The 25742-nt window shown below is 45.8% G+C and overlaps 1 protein-coding gene across 3 annotated transcripts in view; it reads left to right on the forward strand.

Moving 5' to 3' along the window:
* FCHSD1 (FCH and double SH3 domains 1) overlaps window positions 1–25742 on the forward strand; it is a 130131-nt gene that overhangs the window by 54557 nt on the left and 49832 nt on the right. For all 3 annotated transcript variants that reach the window (XM_069763636.1, XM_069763635.1, XM_069763637.1), the window contains 3 exons: window positions 3768–3904; window positions 9759–9822; window positions 12992–13120. In XM_069763636.1, the coding sequence (XP_069619737.1) occupies window positions 3768–3904; window positions 9759–9822; window positions 12992–13120 (330 nt within the window). The remainder of the gene's footprint in view (window positions 1–3767; window positions 3905–9758; window positions 9823–12991; window positions 13121–25742) is intronic.

Here is a 25742-nt window from a genome sequence, read left to right on the forward strand (position 1 = left end):
TGCGTCGCTGACTGATTTTCCGACGTGCACAAAAACGTTCCTATGAACGTTTTCTCCGCACGACGGACGGCTATTTTACGACGGATCCAGTGCACGACGGATGAAACGGATGGCCATCCGCCACAATCCGTCGCTAATACAAGTCTATGGGAAAATGCAGGATCCTGCAAATTTTTTTGCAGGATAATGCATTCACAAAAAACGACGGATTGTGACGGATTAAAAAAAACGCAAGTGTGAAAGTAGCCTAAGCCCCTTATCTAGCTGGGCACTATCCAAAAATGTTACGAACCCATCCGAGCTCCTGCACAGTTCTGACTGCTCTCCCCGCTCTCCACTCTCTGCTGTCAGTGGCAGAGAAAGGCTGCACATTAAAGGGGTGGCCTCTCCTTGGCCATCAATGTCTGATCAGTGGGAGTGCAACCCCCATACACCTCCCGCCGATCAGCTATTCTTGGTGTCGGCGGGCAAACTGTTCTGTTGCAAAGCTGCACAGCTCTGTCGACTGTATATTGGCCGCGGCTGGGTACCGCTTATCGGACCCCTATTCCAATCAATAGGGGCTGCATGTGCAGTACCCGGCCGGTGCCCCTATTCTGTCGACAGAGTTGTGCTGTGCAGCTCTGTAACTGAGCAGTTCCCAGCTGATCGGTTGTTGCACCCCCACTGATCAGACATTGATGACTAATCCTAAGCATAGGTCATCAATCGTAAAGACCTGGAAACCAATTTAAAGGAGTAAAAGAACTAAAAGTCATGCAAGAATCAAAAAGAATGAAAAAGTCTGCAAGACTAATACAAAATAGTAAGCTGTATTCCTTTATGTAATCCATGAAACTTGATTAAAAGCCCAGCACGTACACAGACAATAAATGTGGTTGAGCCACATAAGTCTAAGCCATCAAGTTACAAAATGGAGTTTAACTTCTTAAACTGTGTATAAGATGAATTAGTGGGCTACACTCCCTGATTGATGGTATCAAATTCTACTACTCTCACGTAAATATGCTATTAAGATTTGGCTTTTATTGATAAGTCATACAATGAACCAGAGGACACAGGATGTGATTAAAGGGAATCTTCCAATATGATTGCACCCCCTAAACTATTTACATGACATTAAAGTCCAGCAATACCTTTACATGGCCAGTCCATTTTGTCAGGGATGGTGGATAGCAATATCAATAAGGAGGTGGTTGTACATAGATCTCCACAACACAGAGAGTGGAGAAAGTATGTACAGTCTTAGGGAAGGCATATATACAGTGGGGCAAAAAAGTATTTAGTCAGTCAGCAATAGTGCAAGTTCCACCACTTAAAAAGATGAGAGGCGTCTGTAATTTACATCATAGGTAGACCTCAACTATGGGAGACAAACTGAGAAAAAAAAATCCAGAAAATCACATTGTCTGTTTTTTTAACATTTTATTTGCATATTATGGTGGAAAATAAGTATTTGGTCAGAAACAAAATTTCATCTCAATACTTTGTAATATATCCTTTGTTGGCAATGACAGAGGTCAAACGTTTTCTGTAAGTCTTCACAAGGTTGCCACACACTGTTGTTGGTATGTTGGCCCATTCCTCCATGCAGATCTCCTCTAGAGCAGTGATGTTTTTGGCTTTTCGCTTGGCAACACGGACTTTCAACTTCCCTCCAAAGGTTTTCTATAGGGTTGAGATCTGGAGACTGGCTAGGCCACTCCAGGACCTTGAAATGCTTCTTACGAAGCCACTCCTTCGTTGCCCTGGCAGTGTGCTTTGGATCATTGTCATGTTGAAAGACCCAGCCACGTTTCATCTTCAATGCCCTTGCTGATGGAAGGAGGTTTGCACTCAAAATCTCACGATACATGACCCCATTCATTCTTTCATGTACCCGGATCAGTCGTCCTGGCCCCTTTGCAGAGAAACAGCCCCAAAGCATGATGTTTCGCTGCACGGCCAGCTCTACCCTCACCTACTGTATCCTCACCCATCCCTTGTAGATTGTGAGCCCTCGCGGGCAGGGTCCTCTCTCCTCCTGTACCAGTTGTGACTTGTATTTTTCAAGATTATTGTACTTGTTTTATTATGTATACCCCTCCTCACATGTAAAGCGCCATGGAATAAATGGCGCTATAATAATAAATAATAATAATAATAATGTTTCCACCACCATGCTTTACAGTAGGTATGGTGTTTGATGGCTGCAACTCAGTATTCTTTTTCCTCCAAACACGACAAGTTGTGTTTCTACCAAACAGTTCCAGTTTGGTTTCATCAGACCATAGGACATTCTCCCAAAACTCCTCTGGATCATCCAAATGCTCTCTAGCAAACTTCAGATGGCCCCGGACATGTACTGGCTTAAGCAGTGGGACACTTCTGGCACTGCAGGATCTGAGTCCATGGTGGCGTAGTGTGTTACTTATGGTAGGCCTTGTTACATTGGTCCCAGCTCTCTGCAGTTCATTCACTAGGTCCCCCCGCGTGTTTCTGGGATTTTTGCTCACCGTTCTTGTGATCATTCTGACCCCACGGGGTGGGATTTTGCGTGGAGCCCCAGATCGAGGGAGATTATCAGTGGTCTTGTATGTCTTCCATTTTCTAATTATTGCTCCCACTGTTGATTTCTTCACTCCAAGCTGGTTGGCTATTGCAGATTCAGTCTTCCCAGCCTGGTGCAGGGCTACAATTTTTTGTTTCTGGTGTCCTTTGACAGCTCTTTGGTCTTCACCATAGTGGAGTTTGGAGTCAGACTGTTTGAGGGTGTGCACAGGTGTCTTTTTATACTGATAACAAGTTTAAACAGGTGCCATTACTACAGGTAATGAGTGGAGGAAAGAGGAGACTCTTAAAGAAGAAGTTACAGGTCTGTGAGAGCCAGAAATCTTGATTGTTTGTTTCTGACCAAATACTTATTTTCCACCATAATATGCAAATAAAATGTTAAAAAAACAGACAATGTGATTTTCTGGATTTTTTTTTCTCAGTTTGTCTCCCATAGTTGAGGTCTACCTATGATGTAAATTACAGACGCCTCTCATCTTTTTAAGTGGTGGAACTTGCACTATTGCTGACTGACTAAATACTTTTTTGCCCCACTGTATCTGCACATAGAAAAGAGGAAAGCACATAAACCGGAAAAAAAAAGTACAGGGTGGAAGCAGTGCTGAAATATAGATTATTAATGAAGATTATTAAAGATGATTATATTAAAAAAGACAGCAGCAAACTGGATACACACAGAGCTCACGTCCAGCCTATATTACTGGGAAGAGACAAATCTGAAAATTGTATCAGGCTTCAAATTGCATATTGCGGCATCTGAAAGTCAATTTTCAGTTCTTCATCCATCCACGAAACTTAGTGCAATTGTATTAAGTGAAGGTAGACACTAACATATTTAACACGGGTTTTTCTATGGCCGATAATGCCTAATAAATAGGGAATTTCTAATGTGTTCAACCATTGGATCAAGTAAGAGGAATTTTAGAAAATTATGAATACATTCACCTTACCTTACCACTGATTGGCTGCAGCGGTCACTTGGATAGTGGGTGACAAAATGGTGCAGGACAAGATTGGGAGTGTTAGAATGGCATCAGATTTATCAGGTAATGATTGGGTCTTTTCTTTTTTCCGCACTCCCCCTTGCCAAGTTTTGGTGCGGCGTACAGCGCCGGAGTTTGTGCCGGTTCCTCCAAATGGCATGTAGAGCTTTAGAGATGAGTAAATGCGCCATGTCGTTTTCCTCAAGAAACCATTCCCTTGTGTCTTCCCAGAGCATAGAGCAACTCTTGAAAGTTCAGAATGAATTACTAGACACTGTGAAAGATGTCAGCAAAACCAAGAAGCGTTACGTCCAGATGGAACGTGTCAGCGAAGTGGCGAAAGAGAAGGCTGCTGATGCTGAGGCAAGGTGAGAAACGTTCCACTGGAGCCAGAGGACAAGGGAAACCTGTCCGCAACCTTCACTGCGTAACCATCGTGTATTATAAGAGGTTAATAGTACACCCGAAAATGGGAAAATTTGTAATATATTACAGAAATCTGCTTTTTTGTTTTCCCTTTCCTCCTGGACTGACTATTCATTCTCACCATTCTCAATATACACACAAAATCTGGCTTCGTTGAATACAGACTTTCCTACTAGTGAGAGAATAGGAGATGACGGTTGGTGCTCATAAAGTTCTATGGAGAAGTTTCTAGCTCCTCCCCCTCCATAGAATTTTAAAGGCACCAACTGCCTTCTCCTTTCTCAGTAATATGATTATCTGTTATCAGTGAACACAGATTTTTTTCCTGTAAATTGAGAGTGAACGTTAAATCTAAGAGCTGGAAGAGGCAGGTTTCTTTGCTGCTTTTCATGTGTACTATTGATTAACAAAATAATAATTAAAACTCTGTTAGTTTTAGTGTTTTGTATCTTTTTCTTCCATAAATATTTATTCTAAGAATCACGGCCCAGTAAATGTTTCCTTGCTGGCGCTGATGATGCCAGTGCGAGGCTTATAAAGCAATAGATTAATACAGTGACAAGATCTGTTCCCCCTGGAGAATAATAGTAAATGACCTGCGCAGGTTTTATGTATTTTTGTACATCCTGATCCACTTCGGAGTATAAGTGTCAAATGACTTGGAGCCTGTGAGACTTTCATCCTGCGCACAGTACATGGTGTTAAGGAGGGGATCTCTAATTACCTTCCTCCCATTAGTGGAGGGTTTTCCCAGGGGCTCATCCTGTGGTTGTCGCTGGCTGCGGGGCTTCTCCAACACTGCCCTGATCCTGGCTGTGACGCCACATCCCCGTACAGGGTCGGCCTGGGGTGCCAAGGGCCCACCTGTAACATTGGCCCCATGCAGGTATTCCATTACACATTTACCTGCGCTTCTAATACTCTGGGCGGCTTGTAACATGAATGATGAGATGCTGCCATTGTCTATACAGAGTGCATTCATTATACTATTGCTCATGTAGGACGATGGGGACCCTCCCCTGCACAGGAGCCCACCGGGGGATTAACCTGTGGGCTAGTCCAGACCTGTGCTGGTAAGAGATGTAACCCTGGGGTCTGGTATACTGAAGGTGTGACATTGCTGGTGTCAGAGAAGATCATGTTCACAGGCCCCAAGGCATGATTTACCTAAAAGACGTAACACCGTGATGAATGTGAGTTCGGATACTGCAGTATATACTACCTGCAGTCCTATGTAACACCGCAAATAACACCGTGATGGCTCTCTTGAGTAGATAAAGTAGTAGGTGATACTGCAGTCCTATGTAACACCACAAATAATACAGGGATACCTCTGAGTACAGATGATGAAGTAGATTTTACCTGCAGTCCTATGTAACGCCACAGATTACATATTGATAACTCTCCTAGTATAGGTAATGTAGTAGCTGATACTACAGTCCTATGTAACACCTACGCCTCCCTGTGTAGTGGGATTCGACCCAACAGACCTGCCTAGAAGACTGGGCATAATGGAGGAGTGGGACTTTCCCAGTAGCACCAAGGACCTCCTGTGCGGGAGCTAAGCAGCCCCCTCATACATTAATAGCACAGCTGTAGCTTGGCTGACCGCGCCGTCACATGTAAGCGAAGTACCGGCAGCCATTGTGCAGAGGTATGGGCACATCACCCGGAGAGCGCTGACTACAAGATTGGGGATTGTTCCCCTTCCTGTGAGAGCTACTGTGCGGACTCCTCCCGAAACAATGGCCCTAGCAGGGGTCACCGGTCCTACCCGCTAGGCCGCAAGTCCTCCTGAGTCTCACAAAAGGATGTTGGGCCACCTTCACTTCAATTAGCTGTCTTCCTGCACCAGTATCGGGGTTTTTCAGGATTATGGTCACTTCCTCTTACACAAGCACAAAAGGGCAGCAGCATCAAAAAACCTTTTCAGTCTTCCGGATTCTCCTGGTCTGTGTTCATACAGTGCCTTGTGAAAGTATTCAGCCCCCTGGAACTTTTCAACCTTTTACCACATATCATGCTTCAAACATAGATACCAAATGTAAATTTTTGGGTGAAGACTCGACAACAAGTGGAACACAATTGTGAAGTTGAACGAAATTTCTTGGTTATTTTAAATTTTTGTGGAAATTCAAAAACTGACAAGTGGGGCGTGCAATATTATTCGGCCCCTTTACTTTAGGTGCAGCAAACTCACTCCAGATGTTCATTGTGGATCTCTGAATGATCCAATGTTGTCCTAAATGCCTAATGATGATAAATATAATCCACCTGTGTGTAATCAAGTCTCCGTATAAATGCACCTGCTCTGTGATAGTCTCAGGGTTCTGTTTGATGCATAGAGAGCATCATGAAGGCCAAGGAACACAACAGGGAGGTCCGTGATACTGTTGTGGAGAAGTTTAAAGCCGGATTTGGATACAAAATTATTTCCAAAACTTTAAACATCCCAAGGAGCACTGTGCAAGCGATCATATTGAAATGGAAGGAGTATCATACCACTGCAAATCTACCAAGACCCGGCCGTCCCTCTAAACTTTCATCTCAAACAAGGAGAAGACTGATCAGAGATGCAGCCAAGAGGCCCATGATCACTCTGGATGAACTGCAGAGATCTACAGCTGAGGTGGGACAGTCTGTCCATAGGACAACAATCAGTGTTACACTGCACAAATCTGGCCTTTATGGAAGAGTGGCAAGAAGAAAGCCATTTCTCATAGATATCCATGAAAAGTGTTGTTTAAAGTTTGCAACAAGCCACCTGGGAGACACACCAAACATGTGGAAGGAGGTGCTCTGGTCAGATGAAACCGAAATCGAACTTTTTGGTAACAATGCCAAACGATATGTTTGTCGTAAAGGTAACACAGCTCATCACCCTGAACACACCATCCCCACTTTCAAACATGGTGGTGGAAACATCATGGTTTGGGCCTGCTTTTCTTCAGCAGGGACAGGGAAGATTGTTAAAATTGATGGGAAGATGGATGGAGCCAAATACAGGACCATTCTTGAAGAAAACCTGTGCCGACTGAAGTTAGTTATGGGGCTTCTGCACTAGATCAAAAAGTGCATAAAATTCTTTATGTATTTCAACTTTTATTTTGATCTTGGTTCATGTCAAATTGCGGCTTCCATACTGAGTATGAGCAGATATGTGATGGCTGGAAGCAGATGTTTCCTCTGTACGTTTCTCACACTTATGGGTGGGTGTCACACATTGCTTAATGTCTGCTTAGCGGGATCACAAACCAAGTCTTGGGCTAGATCCTAATATTTGTGGCCAGTGATTCGTACTCTTAGTGTTCCCGACTTCCTAGCCATAAGAGGTGCACCCCAATGTTTGGTGTGGGGGCCGTTGTTATTACATTGACATTGAGCTGCTATACATCCAGTAATGGTCTATGGACGAGGCCCCGGACTCCCTGTTTGTGTGGGAATTCACTACATGAGTATATGTACAAATGGGAGGTCACTACTGGGGACCTGGGAGTACTCAAGGATCATAGACTAACTGTCTGCCATGTCAGTCTGACACTTTTTTAAAGGGAATTTACCACCAGACTTGCGACCTCATCTGAGCGCAGCATTATGTAGGAAAAGAGACCCTGATTCCATCTATGTAGTTTACTCGGTGCAGCAGTTGTAAAACGCAAAGTTCTTAAATGTAGAATGCAGCAGAGCTGATAAAGCTGCCCCTGCCCACACCAGGCTCTGTATATGAACATTGTCTATGAACAGAGAGCTACTTATCAGAGGAGGGGACGGAGTCGGACAACTTGACAGGAGGCAGCTAGTCCCTGCAATGATAATGTCCTAGTGATAAAACCATCATTGTAAGTAGCTTAATAAGTGACACATCGCTGAAAGCTGTGCCTCAGCCCCCAACTTTTGCTGTCTTCACATTACATAGCAAGCGCCTGCTGACAGATTCCCTTTTAAGGAGCGTGCGGCTACATTTATTGCTATACAGCCGCACACTCCGCTCCCGAAGGCCGGCCGCAGTTCCGGGTATTCACATGCGAGACTCGGCCGTGTTTCTCGCATGTGTGATCCCGGCCTAAGGCAGGATGCTGCGAGAGGAATGAATGTTGGGGGCCATATTGTTGGTTCAATGTTGGCCCATATATAGGATAAGCTATGTCCTGTGACTCTCTCCAGCTGTGGGGGCACTGGAGATCTCAGCATACCATGAAAGTTTCTTAATATTTCTTGACATTTTATTCAAAACTATAATTTGTCATTACACTTAAAGCTGGAGCGTCACCAGATTCCATCATGCAAACTGCACACATTATTAAATAGATCTCGTAGACCTGATGAGGCTCGTTCACTTACTTTGATATTTCATGTCAGAATGACTGTATCATGCTGCCACCAGGTTTTGCTTTGTAATCTGGGAGCAGCATGATGTAGGGGCCGAGACCTTGATTCCAGAGATGAGACACTCGCTCATCTGCATGCTGTCAGTTTGATGCAATCACTGTTTCCTCTGCTGCAGATCTAGCAAAGGTCTGAATGCTGAGCGCTTTATAACTCCACCACACCGCTGATAGGCAGCTTTCGGTGTACACTGTGCATAGTCAGAAAGCTGCTAATAAGTGGTGGTGGCGGGGTTACATACAGCAGCTGACCAGGAGGCATGGGACACCTAGTCCTTTAGTGAGAGTCTCATAATGATAAAACACTGATTTTATGGACGCGGCAGCACACAGCCTGAAAACAGACAAATCACTGCAATCAGGTTCTCTACCCCTATATGATGCTTCTCTTGGATTACATGTATACAACTGCTGACGGATTGCATTTAAGCATAAATTCAGTTAGTCTTGCTGTACCTTTACACTGGGATGGGAGTCGGAGTGTTGTCTCAGGGTGATTGCCTGCCATGGAGGGTAGCCAGAGGAAGGAATAAAAGCTGGGCATTGGTGTCTGGTAGTCAGAAGGAGATGATGGAAGATGAAACGAGCATAAGTAGCTCTACTCCCTGATAATGTATATATATGGACTTTGTATAGGGGGTTTCCTGAAGAGTTGGTGACTATGGGCAGTTCCCGCTATGGTGGACACGACCCTTCACTGTATGCCATGTACATTTTTCTTGAAATATAGGAACGTTTTCATTGATTGGGTGACGGAATCCAAACTTGCAGGAATCGGAGCAGCTTCATCACAATGGTGACTTGATCGTTGCATAGACTCTTTAGGCCACTGGGCTTGGTCCTCAGCTCTGTGGAAGTCTACTTGAAGGCCACACTCTGTTCTCTTCAGGCCACTGGGCTTGGTCCTCAGCTCTGTGGAAGTCTACTTGAAGGCCACACTCTGTTCTCTTCAGGCCACTGGGCTTGGTCCTCAGCTCTGTGGAAGTCTACTTGAAGGCCACACTCTGTTCTCTTCAGGCCACTGGGCTTGGTCCTCAGCTCTGTGGAAGTCTACTTGAAGGCCACACTCTGTTCTCTTCAGGCCACTGGGCTTGGTCCTCAGCTCTGTGGAAGTCTACTTGAAGGCCACACTCTGTTCTCTTCAGGCCACTGGGCTTGGTCCTCAGCTCTGTGGAAGTCTACTTGAAGGCCACACTCTGTTGGCTGACGAGGCTAGACCTCTCTACAGGAAGCAGAAGGCCATATTTTAGGATTGAGAGTTGCAGGAACAAAATAAAATCACAAATAACAGGTCCTCTTTAATTTTGGCTACCAGAATATTGGGAAATGCTGATAACGGAGTTTAATGTTCTTTAGTATTGCAGTTGTCGTGCCGTAGGTGATCCGGGCTCTTGTGTGTTATTCTCACCAGGTTAAAGAAGAGTCACCAAGGTATCTTCCACTCCAAAGCCAGTCTGCAGAAGCTCAGTGCCAAGGTACGAAGAATATTAAGATCTTGGAACAGTTTCCTGGCAGGACAGAAGGGTTTAATACATCAGGTTTACTTGTCAGAACACCATTATTCTAAAGACCCTAGAGAAGTCCAGACAAATTAATGCCCGTATTGGTGCCAGCAGCCTGGGAACCAGCAGACCGCAGCCAGCCATTGCCTTCTTCAGGTGGAAACAGGCTCCCGGTAGTGAGCGCATTCACATGTAGATTTCCATATATTTATTTATATGTTTTTTATTAATTTGCCAGATATTTGCTTACCACCAGTATCGGACCTTCTTCTTGCCGTGATTGACGGTACAAGCGTCATTGAATCGTATTGCTGCCTTGCGGCAGTTGGATTGTAGCAGTGTCGGGAGCAACATTTGCATGTTCTCCCCATGCTAGGTGAATATTCTCTGGGGATATTCTGGTTTCCTTCCACGTTCGAAAAATATACGGATTGGATATAAGGTGTTTGAGTTTATCCTGGTGAGAAAGAAATATGTCCAATATAATCACGTACAATACCATTCATAGTCCTGACATACTGCAAACTTGACGAAAGGAATCATTTGCGGATGCCTCCCGCACCGCCGTGTATGGAAGACGTCAATTCTCACCAATTTATTCAGACATGTGGTTTTTATTTTAAAAATTAAAAACAAAAACCACATGTTTGAATAAATCGCTGAGAATTGACATCTTCCATACACAAATTATCCCTATCTTCATACTGGTCGGTTTTGCAACCAGTAGATCCTCAGCAGCTGTGCAGATGATTTACGCCTTTTAAGCCCAAAATCAGATTAGGACAATGTGATAAATAACAATTATAGACCAGACCTATTTGTGCTACTTTCTCCCTAGTATTTTATAATCCAAACTTGTCATAATGAAAATAACACTTTGTAATGCATCCTTTTTGTATTATTTTACTAGCCTACATGTCACCATTACTTCCAAAAGCGCTTTACAGACATTACCACTGTCCCTATTGGGGCTCACAATCTTAATTCTTGATTAGTATTTCTTTGGGGTGAGGGAGGAAACGCACGCAAACACGAGGAGACCATACAAACTCCTTGCAGATGTTGTCCTTGATGGGATATGAAACCAGGATCCAAGTGTGGCAGTGCTAACCACTGTGCCACCTTACTGCCCCTATTAAGCTTTTTTTGTCCCGTCCAATTGCATGTACAGTGAGTGATGTGCAAAGGTGTGTTAGACATTATCTAGTGTGCAAATTGCCTCTTCAGAGAGGAAGAGGATTCAAACTCTAGCGCCACATATTGGAAGTAGTAATCCTAAAAGTCAATAACGACGTAGGATAATAGCTAAACTAGAATCTCAATTTGCAAACACATGTTTCGTGATGTTGCTCCTCTTCAGTGCAAAGCATGAGGTCTGATTTGGCTGTATCTAGTAAATGGAATGTAGTAATCCTAAAAGTCAATATCGACCCTTTAACGGCGTAGTATAAAAGCTAAACTAGCATCTCAATTTGCAGACACATGTTTCGTGATGTTGCTCCTCTTCAGTGCAAAGCATGAGATCTGATTTGGCTCTATCTAGTAAATGGAATGTAGGAGGAGGAATCCAGCTCAATGCTATAAAATCTTCAGTTTTATTTGTATGTGATCAGAGCATCTTTGCATGTATGATTAGTCCAAAGTTGTAAACATCAACGCGTTCCGGGTGCACCCCGCACCCTTAGGCTTCTTTCACACTAGCGTCGGGCTCGGCCCGTCACAGTGCGTCGGGCCGAGGTTACCGACGCTAGCGTTGTGAGCGCCGCACAACGGGTGCAGCTTATGCAGATTTTCATCGCATCCGCTGCCCCATTGTGAGGTGCGCGGTCGGAAAAAGCGGTCCATCGGCAGCAAAAAACGTTACATGTAACGTTTTTTGCTCCCGACGGTCCGCCAAAGCACGACGCATCCGTCGCACGACGGATGCGACGTGTGGCAATTCGTCGCAATGCGTCGTCAATACAAGTCTATGGGGGAAAAAACGCATCCTGCAAGCACTTTTGCAGGATGCGTTTTTTTCTGCAAAACGACGCATTGTGACGCATTGCAGTTAACGCTAGTGTGAAAGTAGCCTTACTCTTGATCTAGCTTCAGAGAGAGTAGGCAATTGCGGTGGGATGGCTTTTAATCCTTTTTCCAATTACCTAGTAAATGCCAAATCTTTCTGCCTATGTAAGGAAATTTGGGCTTGTGAAAGCATGATTTTTTTTTTTTACACTTACCGTAGTTAACTGATGTAGAAAACCCTTTTTTTTTCTTTATTTTTCTTTCAATTTAGCAATTTTATGAAGACGGTAAAACATCAAAGCAACACAATTTTCAGTAAGAAAAAAAGAAGGAAACGTAAAAAAAAAAAAAAAAAAAGTCGAATAGTAATACAACCACTGGTTAGCACTGCCAGGGATGGGGAATTTCTAAAGTGACGCCAGAGTCGCGTGAACGTTCCGACCTACATTTTGTAGGGTGAGCCACACCGACAGTAAGGCTAGCCATACCCATTAGATGGCTGAGGCCGAACAATGCTTGGGACAATTATTTGGCCAACGGCCATGTCAGCCGACTCTCCCATACACAGGAGCGCTCGTTCGTCTGAGCGCTCCTGTATTCTATATGAGAAAACCGCCAACTAACTTATTGTCCAGCTACTTTATGCAGTCGACATCAGTTGGCTGATTCACCCTTACACATTTGACTGTAGGTCGAACCATTCGATATCGGCAGGTTCAGTCAACAGCATTAGTTTAATGTGTATGGGGTCCTTAATTTGAGTCTTCATACAAGGCGTGTGAACGGACGGTGTTTACAGGGTTCACCCGAATCACCTACAAATAGACGCTCTCTCCCTCCAGGATCTGGTGGATCTATACATTACTTGAAAAGTCAGCTTACTGTGTAATACTTTCCTTGTCCTGTGGTGGCGCTGTAGGGAAATGAAATACTTGCTGTCTGGTTCTTCCACCACTGGTTGCGGCTGATGGTCATAGTCCCAGCAGCAGGACCTCCTGAGGTTATCTTTATGGACTAAACCTAATAAAACTTGGGTTTTCCATCACATGCCACATATTTGCCTTTTTAATACTACTCTACCATGTAAGTATCATAAGTTTGTCATGTGTTTTATGCATTGATTTGTCTTCCTTAGTTTTCATCACAGTTGTTAGACTGCACACAGCAGTTGGCGGAGGCACGGAACGAATACCTTTTTGCCCTGACTGCTGCAAATGCTCATCTTGATCTTTACTACCTGTCCCACCTGCCTGACATCATGAAGGTCGGTAGTGTTAAATATTTCTTTATTATTTTTATATTTTGTGATGCTGTAATTTAGAAACAGTCCTTTGCAAAACTTGTAGGCAGGTGTGGAAAAAATACTGCAAAGTTGGAAGGATTTCAAGAATGGAAGTTTTTGCATTTTCTTAATTGGTCAAAACAAAACTGTAAAGTGAATGAACCTAAATCAGATCAATATTTGGGGTCACCACCTGCACCCAAACATCTTGGAGAACTGACCCCAGATCTTCTGTGGATGTCACTCGTTAACTTCCTTCTTCTTCATGTAATCCCAGACAGACTGGATGATGTTGAGATCAGGGTTCTGTGTGGGGCATAACATAACACAAATCGGTTGACCAATTCCCTTTAAACTGCAATTTAGCCCCATCTCTGAAGGTTAATAGCACTATCTGATGTAACGGGATGGGCGAACCCGAGCAGTAAAGTTCGGCGTCTGTATCAAACGCCTACCGTTTGGCACGGACACCGAACACGGACTTCACCAGGAAGTACGTGTTACTCTTCGGGTTTGCCCCACCAAATGCCAGGTGTTTGTTGCGCTGTCATGTGCATGACCGTGCAGCAAACACTGCTTCTGTTCTGCGGTAAAATAATCACCGCCCGTCAGATAACCACGGTTCCCAGGTTGTCATATGACAGCGTCATCGCCCTCCAGTCACTGCTGTCAGCTGATGGGACTACAGCTCCCATCAGCTGACGCCTGCTGCTGCTAATAACAGAGCAGACAGCAGCTGATGAGAGTATTCAGCAGCCGCTCCTGTGCTGTAAATAAATATTAAAAAATGAAATAAAATAAACACACCCCCCTCTATTTTTGATTATCGGCTAGGCAAAACTCACGGCGGGGGGCTGCAACTCTTAGCTGTCATCGTTAGCAAGGCTAGTTATCAAGAATAGAGGGGTCACCACGCTGTTTTTTTAATTATTTAAATAAATCATTTTTTAAAAATTACACGTGGTCTACCCCATTTTTGACAACCAACCTTGCTAAAGATAACAGCCGGGGGCTAGTATTTTCAGGCTGGTACGGGGCCATGGATATTCTGATTCTTTGCCCAGCTCTTCCCATTTGCCCTGTAGCAGTGTCAAGTGGGATTCATATTTGCGGGGTTGATGTCACCTTTGTATTGTCGGGTGACATCAGGCCAACGGCTTAGTAATGGAGAGGCGTCTTTAAGACACCTATCCATTGCTAATCCTATAGTTGTATTGTAAATAAAGACACAACAGGAATAAAATCGTTTATTTGAAATATAAACAAAACACAGTTTTCCTTTTTTTATTTAAAAATAACAAACAGAGTTATACTCACCTAACATCCATTTCATTGAATCCCTTGTCTCCTGTAATAAAACAAAAATAAAAAGCAACAATATACCTCACCTGTCTGTCGTTCTGTCCAATTCCGTAATCCATGTCTGGGGATTAATAGTTTTTAACCTGGACGGTGCCAGGATGCGACCGTCCAGGCTGAGAACCACTGATGAATGAGATTACTGCCGGTCACTGAGGCTGCGTTACCAGACGGGCTGAACTGCGGTGACCTCGGTGACATCCACGCTAGCACCGTGTGAAAGTCTCATGGTGAAGAGGCTAGTTCACCGGGAGAATTTCACTGCGGTGAACTGGCTCTGCACTGTGAGACTTTTTCTCACTGTGCTAGCGGTGATCTCTCCGAGGTCACCGCAGTTCAGCCCGGCTAGGAAAGCGGCCTCAGTGACCGGCAGTAACCTTGATGACGTCAATGAGGCTGCACTTGCAGCAGCTTATTTATCAGTGTTTCTCAGCCTGGACGGTCGCATCTTGGCACCGTCCAGGTTGAAAATTTTTATCCCTCAGACATGGATTACGGCATGGGACAGAACGACGGACAAGTGAGGGATATTGCTGTTCTTTTTTTGTTTTCTTACAGGAGACGAGGGATTCAGTGGAGTAGGTGTTAGGCAAGTATAACTCTGCTTGTTATTTTTAAATAAAAATGGAAAACTATTTTGTTTTATTTCAAATAAATGACTTTATTCTGGTTGTGTGTTTACCATACAACTATAGGATTATTAATGGATAGGTGTCTTATAAACGCCTCTCCATTACTAAGCCATTGGCTTGATGTCACCTGACAATTCAAAGGTAACATCAACCCCACAAATATGAACCCCACTTTCCATTTCTACAGGGAAAGTAAGAAGATGTGCCTTTTCTGGGCAGCTGCAGACTGCTATTTTTAAGCTGGGGGGGAAATATCCATGGCCCCTTACCAGCCTGAGGATACCAGCTGTCTGCTATAGCAAGGCTGGTTGTCAAAAATGAAGGGGGGTCCCATTCCGTTTTTTTAATTATTTAAATTATTAAAAAATTTGGCGTGAGGACCCCTCTATTATTGTTAATCAGCCTTGCTAACGCTGACAGCTGAAGGTGGCAGCCCTGAACTGTGAGGCTTGCCCGGCTGGTTATCAAAAATACAGGGGAATCCATGCCGTTTTTTTTGTTTTGTTTTTTTAATTGATTTACAGCGCAGGCAGCGGGTGATGAATACTCCCATCAGTTGCTCCTGCTCTCACTGTTATTAGCGGAAGCAGGCGTCTGCTGAATGGAGCAGTTGTTCCATCAGCTAATACCGGTGACCGGCGTTAAACTTTTATACCTCCGATCACAGCTGTGCACTCATACTGTCATTTAACAGCGTGGGAACGGTGGCTGTCTGATCGGTGGTGATGATTTCACCATTGATCAGAAGTGGTGTTTGCCGCGCTGTCATGTACTTGACAGCGTAACAAACACTGGTGTTCAGGCCCCCCATACAAGTGAGTGGGTTGTGGGTTCGGGTCTAGGTACTGTTCTGGTACTGATCCCAAAGTTTTTGTAACCGTTCAGCCGAACCTGCCAGACCTGAACCCCCAGATGTCCGCCCATCTCAAGTTGTAATGACATTGGCTGTATGTCTGCAGTCATCCTGCTGCAGAATACATTTGGAACCAATCAGAAGCCTCTCTAACAATATTGCTTCATGATTAAGTATCTCGGCATTGAGAACTTAACATAAATAACTGCTGCCCTCGTAGAATGGTAGTCAAATGCTTTTCATAAAATATTCAATAAAGTCCATTACTGCAGAGTGACAAGATATAGTGTAGACAAATATCGCCCACACGTATTTCCAAGGAATGTTCCTTTTTCCACAAGAGTTTACAGAGTTTGCCGTATGAGCAACCTCAGCTGTAACAACGTTTCGGGCCCACACATTTTGTCAAGCTTTAGAATTGTAGGTTGATGATTTAGGGTTATTGAGAGAGCCTGATTACAGCACTTTTTTCAAGATGAAACCATGTTAAAAAAAACACCATTGATCCAAACCAAATCCTCAATTCTATTTGCAGAAATGCGGCCTCAAACCCGTAATGACCCTCCACCATGTTACGCTGTTGCAGATACTCATAATTGTGTTGCTCTCTAACCCTTTGACAAACTAATTGCCTTCTATTACAGCCAAATATATCAAATGTTGATTAACCAGTCCAGAACAACTAGTACCATTTTCTGCACCCAAGTTCCTGGTTTCATTAATAATTGAATCACTTGGCCTTGTTTCCATGTTTTTGGCCACATTTTTTTTTTTTTTTAAAGACCACTTCTGGCCAGACTTTTCTGAACACTATATGGGTATAGCTGATATGTTTATGTTGTCAAGCCATATCCTTTGTGTTAGACACAAATATTCACAGAAATGTAAGTAGGGTAAGGGAGAGGATAATTACACAACCTACTGGTTGCTGACAGTTCTGAGTTGATGGCACTGCTGGACATCTTCTGATTTTGGAAGGAAGTAATCACGTGTCTTTTATACAGTTGTGGCCAAAAGTATTGACGCCCCTGCAATTCTGTCAGATAATACTCAGTTTCTTCCTGAAAATGATTGCAATCACAAATTCTTTGATATTATCTTCATTTAATTTGTCTTAAAGAACACAAAAGAGAATGAAGCAAAAAACAAATCATTGATAATTTCACACAACTCCAAAAATGGGCCAGACAAAAGTATTGACACCCTCAGCCTAATACTTGGTTGCACAACCTTTAGCCAAAATAACTGCGACCAACCGCCCCCGGTAACCATCAGTGAGTTTCTTACAATGCTCTGCTGGAATTTTAGACCATTCTTCTTTGGCAAACTGCTCCAGGTCCCTGATATTTGAAGGCTGCCTTCTCCAAGCTGCCATTTTTAGATCTCTCCACAGGTGTTCTATGGGATTCAGGTCTGGACTCATTGCTGGCCACCTTAGAAGTCTCCAGTGCTTTCTCTCAAACCATTTTCTAGTGCTTTTTGAAGTGTGTTTTGGGTCATTGTCCTGCTGGAAGACCCATGACCTCTGAGGGAGACCCAGCTTTCTCACACTGGGCCCTACATTATGCTGCAAAATTTGTTGGTAGTCTTCAGACTTAATAATGCCATGAACACGGTCAAGCAGTCCAGTGCCAGAGGCAGCAAAGCAACCCCAAAACATCAGGAGACCTCCGCCATGTTGACTGTTGTAAGATTGCTCTAAGTGTATTGGGGGACACTCGCTTGGCACGGGATTGACGCACAATTTTTGAACACAAAACAGTCCATACGGTTTATTAAAGGGTCATAAACCGGGTTATGCACAGTTCACATTATACATTCCATAGAACACAATAGGCACCAACTGGTGATATTAACTTGCAGCTTTGTCTTCACACTTCATTTACGGCTTTGACTCACGGACACTAAACATGCTGGGCCTCTCACTTCATCCAGTTCCCATGGGTGTCTGTACGCCGTACACTTCACCAATGTCCATGGAGCACAACAGGCACCAACATACGACAATACGGTTTTAACTCACGTTTACGGCTTTGTCTCACAGACACTAAACATGCTGGACCTCTCACTTCGCCCAGTTACCATGGGTGTCTGTACGCCGTACACTTCACCAATGTCCCAAGTCACATACAGCGCATATGACACTGGGTCGCGGTCTCTAAACACGCCGAACCTCACTCCGTTCAGTCACCGTGGGAGACCACACAGTTCATGGAACATCACAAGCACCAACAGTCTGTAAGGTACCTGACGGGAGCTCCTGCTCCACCTGCTGACTCCTTGTCAGTCCACTCCTTCGGGAAAGCTGCCTCACAGGGATCACCAACTTGCCTTGGCGGCATATCTTAGTCAGTCCAGACCCACCGAAGGACGGTAGCTTCCCCACATGAACCGCACATGTGACCTGTCAAGGTGCTATTCAGGACCTCGTCCAACACCCCAGGCCACCTGCAAGTCCAAAGCCCCACCATGTGCTATTCAGAACGCCTACTCCCAGGAAATTCCACACAGGTTGTTCAGTGTGCTATTCAGGACTCCTACTCCCAGGAAAATCCAACACACCAGGCTCACCAGGTCCAAAGCCCCACCATGTGCTATTCAGAACTCCTACTCCCAGGAAATTCAACACCGGTGGCTCAGTGTGCTATTCAGGGATCCGGCCCTACTCCCAGGACCTCCCAACACACAGGCTCTTCAGGACCTTCCACTGGAACCACACAGGGACCCACACGGGAACATGTGACCCACACCCTGGTCACATTATATACCCTTAACCACTCCCCTGGATGGGAGTGTGGATGTTTGGCTAGTTTGTCCCACCCATCTCACACAACTAGCCTAGTAAGTCACCCTTACAGCTACACCATACATATACACACTTGAGGGAATACAGGTCCCAGAACAACAAATTTGCATCAGACTTACTATGCAGACTCCCTCTGCGACACATATCGGCCATTCACAACACAGCCAGTCACTGTTTCACCACGATTATCACAATAGATATGCCTCCATGCACATCCCAAAGAGCACTCACAGCGCCCCCTAGGTGTCACAGGGGTCACTGCGTCACACTGTAGGGACCGTGTTCTTTTCTTTGAATGCCTCTTTTTTTCTCCTGTAAACTCTATGTTGATGCCTTTGCCCAAAAAGCTCTACTTTTGTCTCATCTGACCAGAGAACATTCTTACAAAATGTTTTAGGCTTTTTCAGGTAAGTTTTGGCAAACTCCAGCCTGGCTTTTTTATGTCTCAGTGTAAGAAGTGGGGTCTTCCTGGGTCTCCTACCATACAGTCCCTTTTCATTCAGATGGCGACGGATAGTATGGTTTGACACTGTTGTACTCTCGGACTGCAGGGCAGCTTGAACTTGTTTGGATGTTAGTCGAGGTTCTTTATCCAACATCCGCACAATCTTGCGTTGAAATCTCTTGTCAATTTTTCTTTTCCGTCCACATCTAGGGAGGTTAGCCACAGTGCCATGGGCTTTAAACTTCTTGATGACACTGCGCACAGTAGACACAGGAACATTCAGGTCTTTGGAGATGGACTTGTAGCCTTGAGATTGCTCATGCTTCCTCACAATTTGGTTTCTCAAGTCCTCAGACAGTTCTTTGGTCTTCTTTCTTTTCTCCATGCTAAATGTGGTACACACAAGGACACAGGACAGAGGTTGAGTCAACTTTAATCCATGTCAACTGGCTGCAAGTGTGATTTAGTTATTGCCAACACCTGTTAGATGCCACAGGTAAGTTACAGGTGCTGTTAATTACACTAATTAGAGAAGCATCACATGATTTTTTGAACAGTGCCAATACTTTTGTCCACCCCCTTGTTTATGTTTGGTGTGGAATTATGTTCAATTTGGCTTTAGGACAATTTTTTTTGTGTTTTTTTATTTAAAACAAATTAAATGAAGATAATAACAAAGAATTTGTGTTTGCAATCATTTTCAGGAAGAAACTGAGTATTATCTGACAGAATTGCAGGGGTGTCAATACTTTTGGCCACAACTGTAATACTGCACGAAGCTTCTTTGACTGATCACTGTGTCCACTGTCCTCAACATTGCCCATTTCTCGATGCTGCTTGAAATCAGTCTGCTTTGAAATTTTTGCTTGGAAGAACCTTGATGATGTAGTATAACTACCTAATGTCTTTTTGCTGTGCTCAGTATCGCCATGGTGTGACAAGAAACAGTCGTCTTTGTAACATGGTATAGCTTGTCAGTTTCTCACTCAGTTTTAAATCTCCTTCCCAGCTGTTTCAACCTACATATGAAAATGATGATCATTGTCATCGGTATGATGTACTCATACACCCAACTGTAATCCTACAAAATTCCTGGTTTTGTGCAAGTGTGCCTAGAAGATGTGATGCTGTTTTGGTCACCCCAATTATTGATTTGATTTAGTTTTCTCTTTTGATCATTTACTTTGCATTTTGTTAATTGATACAAATTATTAACATTTCTAGTTTTGAAAACATTTGTATTTGGCAGCATTTTTGTCACACCTGCCTAAAACTTTTGCACAGTACTATTACATGTAATTCAGTTGTGTAATACAAGGTTACCTTTCTGGTGGACGCATATTATTTGTACATTACTTGGTAATTATCTAACTGCTGCATTGAAACTTCTACAAAGAAGTAGGACACAGGCAACAATGCACAGCACACAGCAGTAGGACTCAGTCGGCAATACACAGCACAGAACACCGCAGTAAGACCCAGGCAGCAATACACAGCACGGCAGTAGGACACAGGCGGCAATGCACAGCACACAGCAGTAGGACTCAGGCGGCAATACACGGCACAGAACACTGCAGTAAGACCCAGGCAGCAATACACAGCATGGCAGTAGGACACAGGCGGCAATGCACAGCACACAGCAGTAGGACACAGATGGCAATACACAGCAGTAGGACACAGGCGGCAATACACAGCACACAGCAGTAGGAGACAGGCGGCAATACACAACACACAGCAGTAGGACACAGGCGGCAATACACAGCACAGAACACAGCAGTAAGACCCAGGCAGCAATACACAGCACACAGCAGTAGGACACAGATGGCAATACACAGCAGTAGGACACAGGCGGCAATACACAGCACACAGCAGTAGGACACAGGCGGCAATACACAACACACAGCAGTAGGACACAGGCGGCAATACACAGCACAGAACACAGCAGTAAGACCCAGGCAGCAATACACAGCACACAGCAGTAGGACACAGATGGCAATACACAGCAGTAGGACACAGGCGGCAATACACAGCACACAGCAGTAGGACACAGGCGGCAATACACAGCACAGAACACAGCAGTAAGACCCAGGCAGCAATACACAGCACACAGCAGTAGGACACAGCAGTAGGACACAGGCGGCAATACACAGTACACAGCAGTAGGACACAGGCGGCAATACACAGCACACAGCAGTAGGACACAGGCGGCAATACACAGCACACAGCAGTAGGACACAGGCGGCAATACACAGCACACAGCAGTAGGACACAGGCGGCAATACACCGCACACAGCAGTAGGACACAGGCGGCAATACACAGCACACAGCAGTATGACACAGGAGGCAATACACAGCACACAGCAGTAGGACACAGGAGGCAATATACAGCACACAGCAGTAGGACACAGATGGCAATACACAGCACACAGCAGTAGGACACAGGCGGCAATACACAGCACACAGCAGTAGGACACAGATGGCAATACACAGCACACAGCAGTAGGACACAGGCGGCAATACACAGCACACAGCAGTAGGACACAGGCGGCAATACACAGCACAGCAGTAGGACACAGGCTGCAATACACAGCACACAGCAGTAGGACACAGGTGGCAATATACAGCACAGTACACAGCAGTAGGACACAGGCGGCAATATACAGCTCAGCAGTAAGACACAGGTGGCAATGCACAGCAGTAGGATACAGGCGTCAATACACACCACAGTACACAGCAGTAGGACCTAGGCAGCAATACACAGCACACAGCAGTAGGACACAGGCGGCAATACACAGCACACAGCAGTAGGACACAGATGGCAATACACACCACAGTACACAGCAGTAGGACCTAGGCAGCAATACACAGCACACAGCAGTAGGACACAGGCGGCAATACACAGCACACAGCAGTAGGACACAGGCGGCAATACACAGCACACAGCAATAGGACACGGGCGGCAATACACAGCACAGCAGTAGGACACAGGAGGCAATACACAGCACACAGCAGTAGGACACAGATAGCAATACACCGCACACAGCAGTAGGACACAGATGGCAATACACAGCACACAGCAGTAGGACACAGATGGCAATACACAGCACACAGCAGTAGGACACAGGCGGCAATACACAGCACACAGCAGTACGACACAGATGGCAATACACAGCACAACACACAGCAGTAGGACACAGATGGCAATACACAGCACACAGCAGTAGGACACAGGCGGCAATACACAACACACAGCAGTAGGACACAGGCAGCAATACACAGCACAGAACACAGCAGTAAGACCCAGGCAGCAATACACAACACACAGCAGTAGGACACAGATGGCAATACACAGCACACAGCAGTAGGACACAGGTGGCAATACACAGCACAGAACACAGCAGTAAGACCCAGGCAGCAATACACAGCACACAGCAGTAGGACACAGATGGCAATACACAGCACACAGCAGTAGGACACAGGCGGCAATACACAGCACACAGCAGTAGGACACAGGCGGCAATACACAGCACACAGCAGTAGGACACAGGCGGCAATACACAGCACACAGCAGTAGGACACAGGCGGCAATACACAGTACACAGCAGTAGGACACAGGCGGCAATACACAGCACACAGCAGTAGGACACAGGCGGCAATACACAGCACACAGCAGTAGGACACAGGCGGCAATACACAGCACACAGCAGTAGGACACAGGCGGCAATACACAGCACACAGCAGTAGGACACAGGAGGCAATACACAGCACACAGCAGTAGGACACAGGAGGCAATACACAGCACACAGCAGTAGGACACAGATGGCAATACACAGCAGTAGGACACAGATGGCAATACACAGCACACAGCAGTAGGACACAGGTGGCAATATACAGCACAGTACACAGCAGTAGGACACAGGCGGCAATATACAGCTCAGCAGTAAGACACAGGTGGCAATGCACAGCAGTAGGATACAGGCGGCAATAGGCAGCACGGCAGTAGGACACAGGCGTCAATACACACCACAGTACACAGCAGTAGGACCTAGGCAGCAATACACAGCACACAGCAGTAGGACACAGGCGGCAATACACAGCACACAGCAGTAGGACACAGATGGCAATACACAGCACACAGCAGTAGGACACAGGAGGCAATACATAGCACAGCACACAGCAGTAGGACACAGATGGCAATACACAGCAGTAGGACACAGATGGCAATACATAGCACAGCACACAGCTGTAGGACACAGGCTGCAATACACAGCACACAGCAGTAGGACACAGGTGGCAATATACAGCACAGTACACAGCAGTAGGACACAGGCGGCAATATACAGCTCAGCAGTAAGACACAGGTGGCAATGCACAGCAGTAGGATACAGGCGGCAATAGGCAGCACGGCAGTAGGACACAGGCGTCAGTACACACCACAGTACACAGCAGTAGGACCTAGGCAGCAATACACAGCACACAGCAGTAGGACACAGGCGGCAATACACAGCACACAGCAGTAGGACACAGATGGCAATACACAGCACACAGCAGTAGGACACAGATGGCAATACACAGCACACAGCAGTAGGACACAGGCGGCAATACACAGCACACAGCAATAGGACACGGGCGGCAATACACTACACAGCAATAGGACACAGGCGGCAATAGGCAGCACAGCAGTAGGACACAGGCATCAATACACAGCACAGCAGTAGGACACAGGCGGCAAAACACAGCACAGCACGGCAGTAGGACACAGGCGGCAATACACAGCACGACAGTAGGACACAGGCGGCAATACACAGCACACAGCAGTAGGACACAGGCGACAATACACAGCATAGCAATAGGGCACAGATGGCAATACACAGCACACAGCAGTAGGACACAGGCGGCAATACACAGCACAGAACACAGCAGTAAGACCCAGGCAGCAATACACAGCACACAGCAGTAGGACACAGATGGCAATACACAGCAGTAGGACACAGGCGGCAATACACAGCACACAGCAGTAGGACACAGGCGGCAATACACAACACACAGCAGTAGGACACAGGCGGCAATACACAGCACAGAACACAGCAGTAAGACCCAGGCAGCAATACACAGCACACAGCAGTAGGACACAGATGGCAATACACAGCAGTAGGACACAGGCGGCAATACACAGCACAGAACACAGCAGTAAGACCCAGGCAGCAATACACAGCACACAGCAGTAGGACACAGCAGTAGGACACAGGCGGCAATACACAGTACACAGCAGTAGGACACAGGCGGCAATACACAGCACACAGCAGTAGGACACAGGCGGCAATACACAGCACACAGCAGTAGGACACAGGCGGCAATACACAGCACACAGCAGTAGGACACAGGCGGCAATACACCGCACACAGCAGTAGGACACAGGCGGCAATACACAGCACACAGCAGTATGACACAGGAGGCAATACACAGCACACAGCAGTAGGACACAGGAGGCAATACACAGCACACAGCAGTAGGACACAGATGGCAATACACAGCACACAGCAGTAGGACACAGGCGGCAATACACAGCACACAGCAGTAGGACACAGATGGCAATACACAGCACACAGCAGTAGGACACAGGCGGCAATACACAGCACACAGCAGTAGGACACAGGCGGCAATACACAGCACAGCAGTAGGACACAGGCTGCAATACACAGCACACAGCAGTAGGACACAGGTGGCAATATACAGCACAGTACACAGCAGTAGGACACAGGCGGCAATATACAGCTCAGCAGTAAGACACAGGTGGCAATGCACAGCAGTAGGATACAGGCGTCAATACACACCACAGTACACAGCAGTAGGACCTAGGCAGCAATACACAGCACACAGCAGTAGGACACAGGCGGCAATACACAGCACACAGCAGTAGGACACAGGCGGCAATACACAGCACACAGCAGTAGGACACAGATGGCAATACACAGCACACAGCAGTAGGACACAGGCGGCAATACACAGCACACAGCAATAGGACACGGGCGGCAATACACAGCACAGCAGTAGGACACAGGAGGCAATACACAGCACACAGCAGTAGGACACAGATAGCAATACACCGCACACAGCAGTAGGACACAGATGGCAATACACAGCACACAGCAGTAGGACACAGATGGCAATACACAGCACACAGCAGTAGGACACAGGCGGCAATACACAGCACACAGCAGTACGACACAGATGGCAATACACAGCACAACACACAGCAGTAGGACACAGATGGCAATACACAGCACACAGCAGTAGGACACAGGCGGCAATACACAGCACAGAACACAGCAGTAAGACCCAGGCAGCAATACACAGCACACAGCAGTAGGACACAGATGGCAATACACAGCACACAGCAGTAGGACACAGGCGGCAATACACAGCACACAGCAGTAGGACACAGGCGGCAATACACAGCACACAGCAGTAGGACACAGGCGGCAATACACAGCACACAGCAGTAGGAC

This window comes from Ranitomeya imitator, chromosome 4 (assembly GCF_032444005.1).
Source record: "Ranitomeya imitator isolate aRanImi1 chromosome 4, aRanImi1.pri, whole genome shotgun sequence".
Lineage (NCBI taxonomy): Eukaryota > Metazoa > Chordata > Amphibia > Anura > Dendrobatidae > Ranitomeya > Ranitomeya imitator.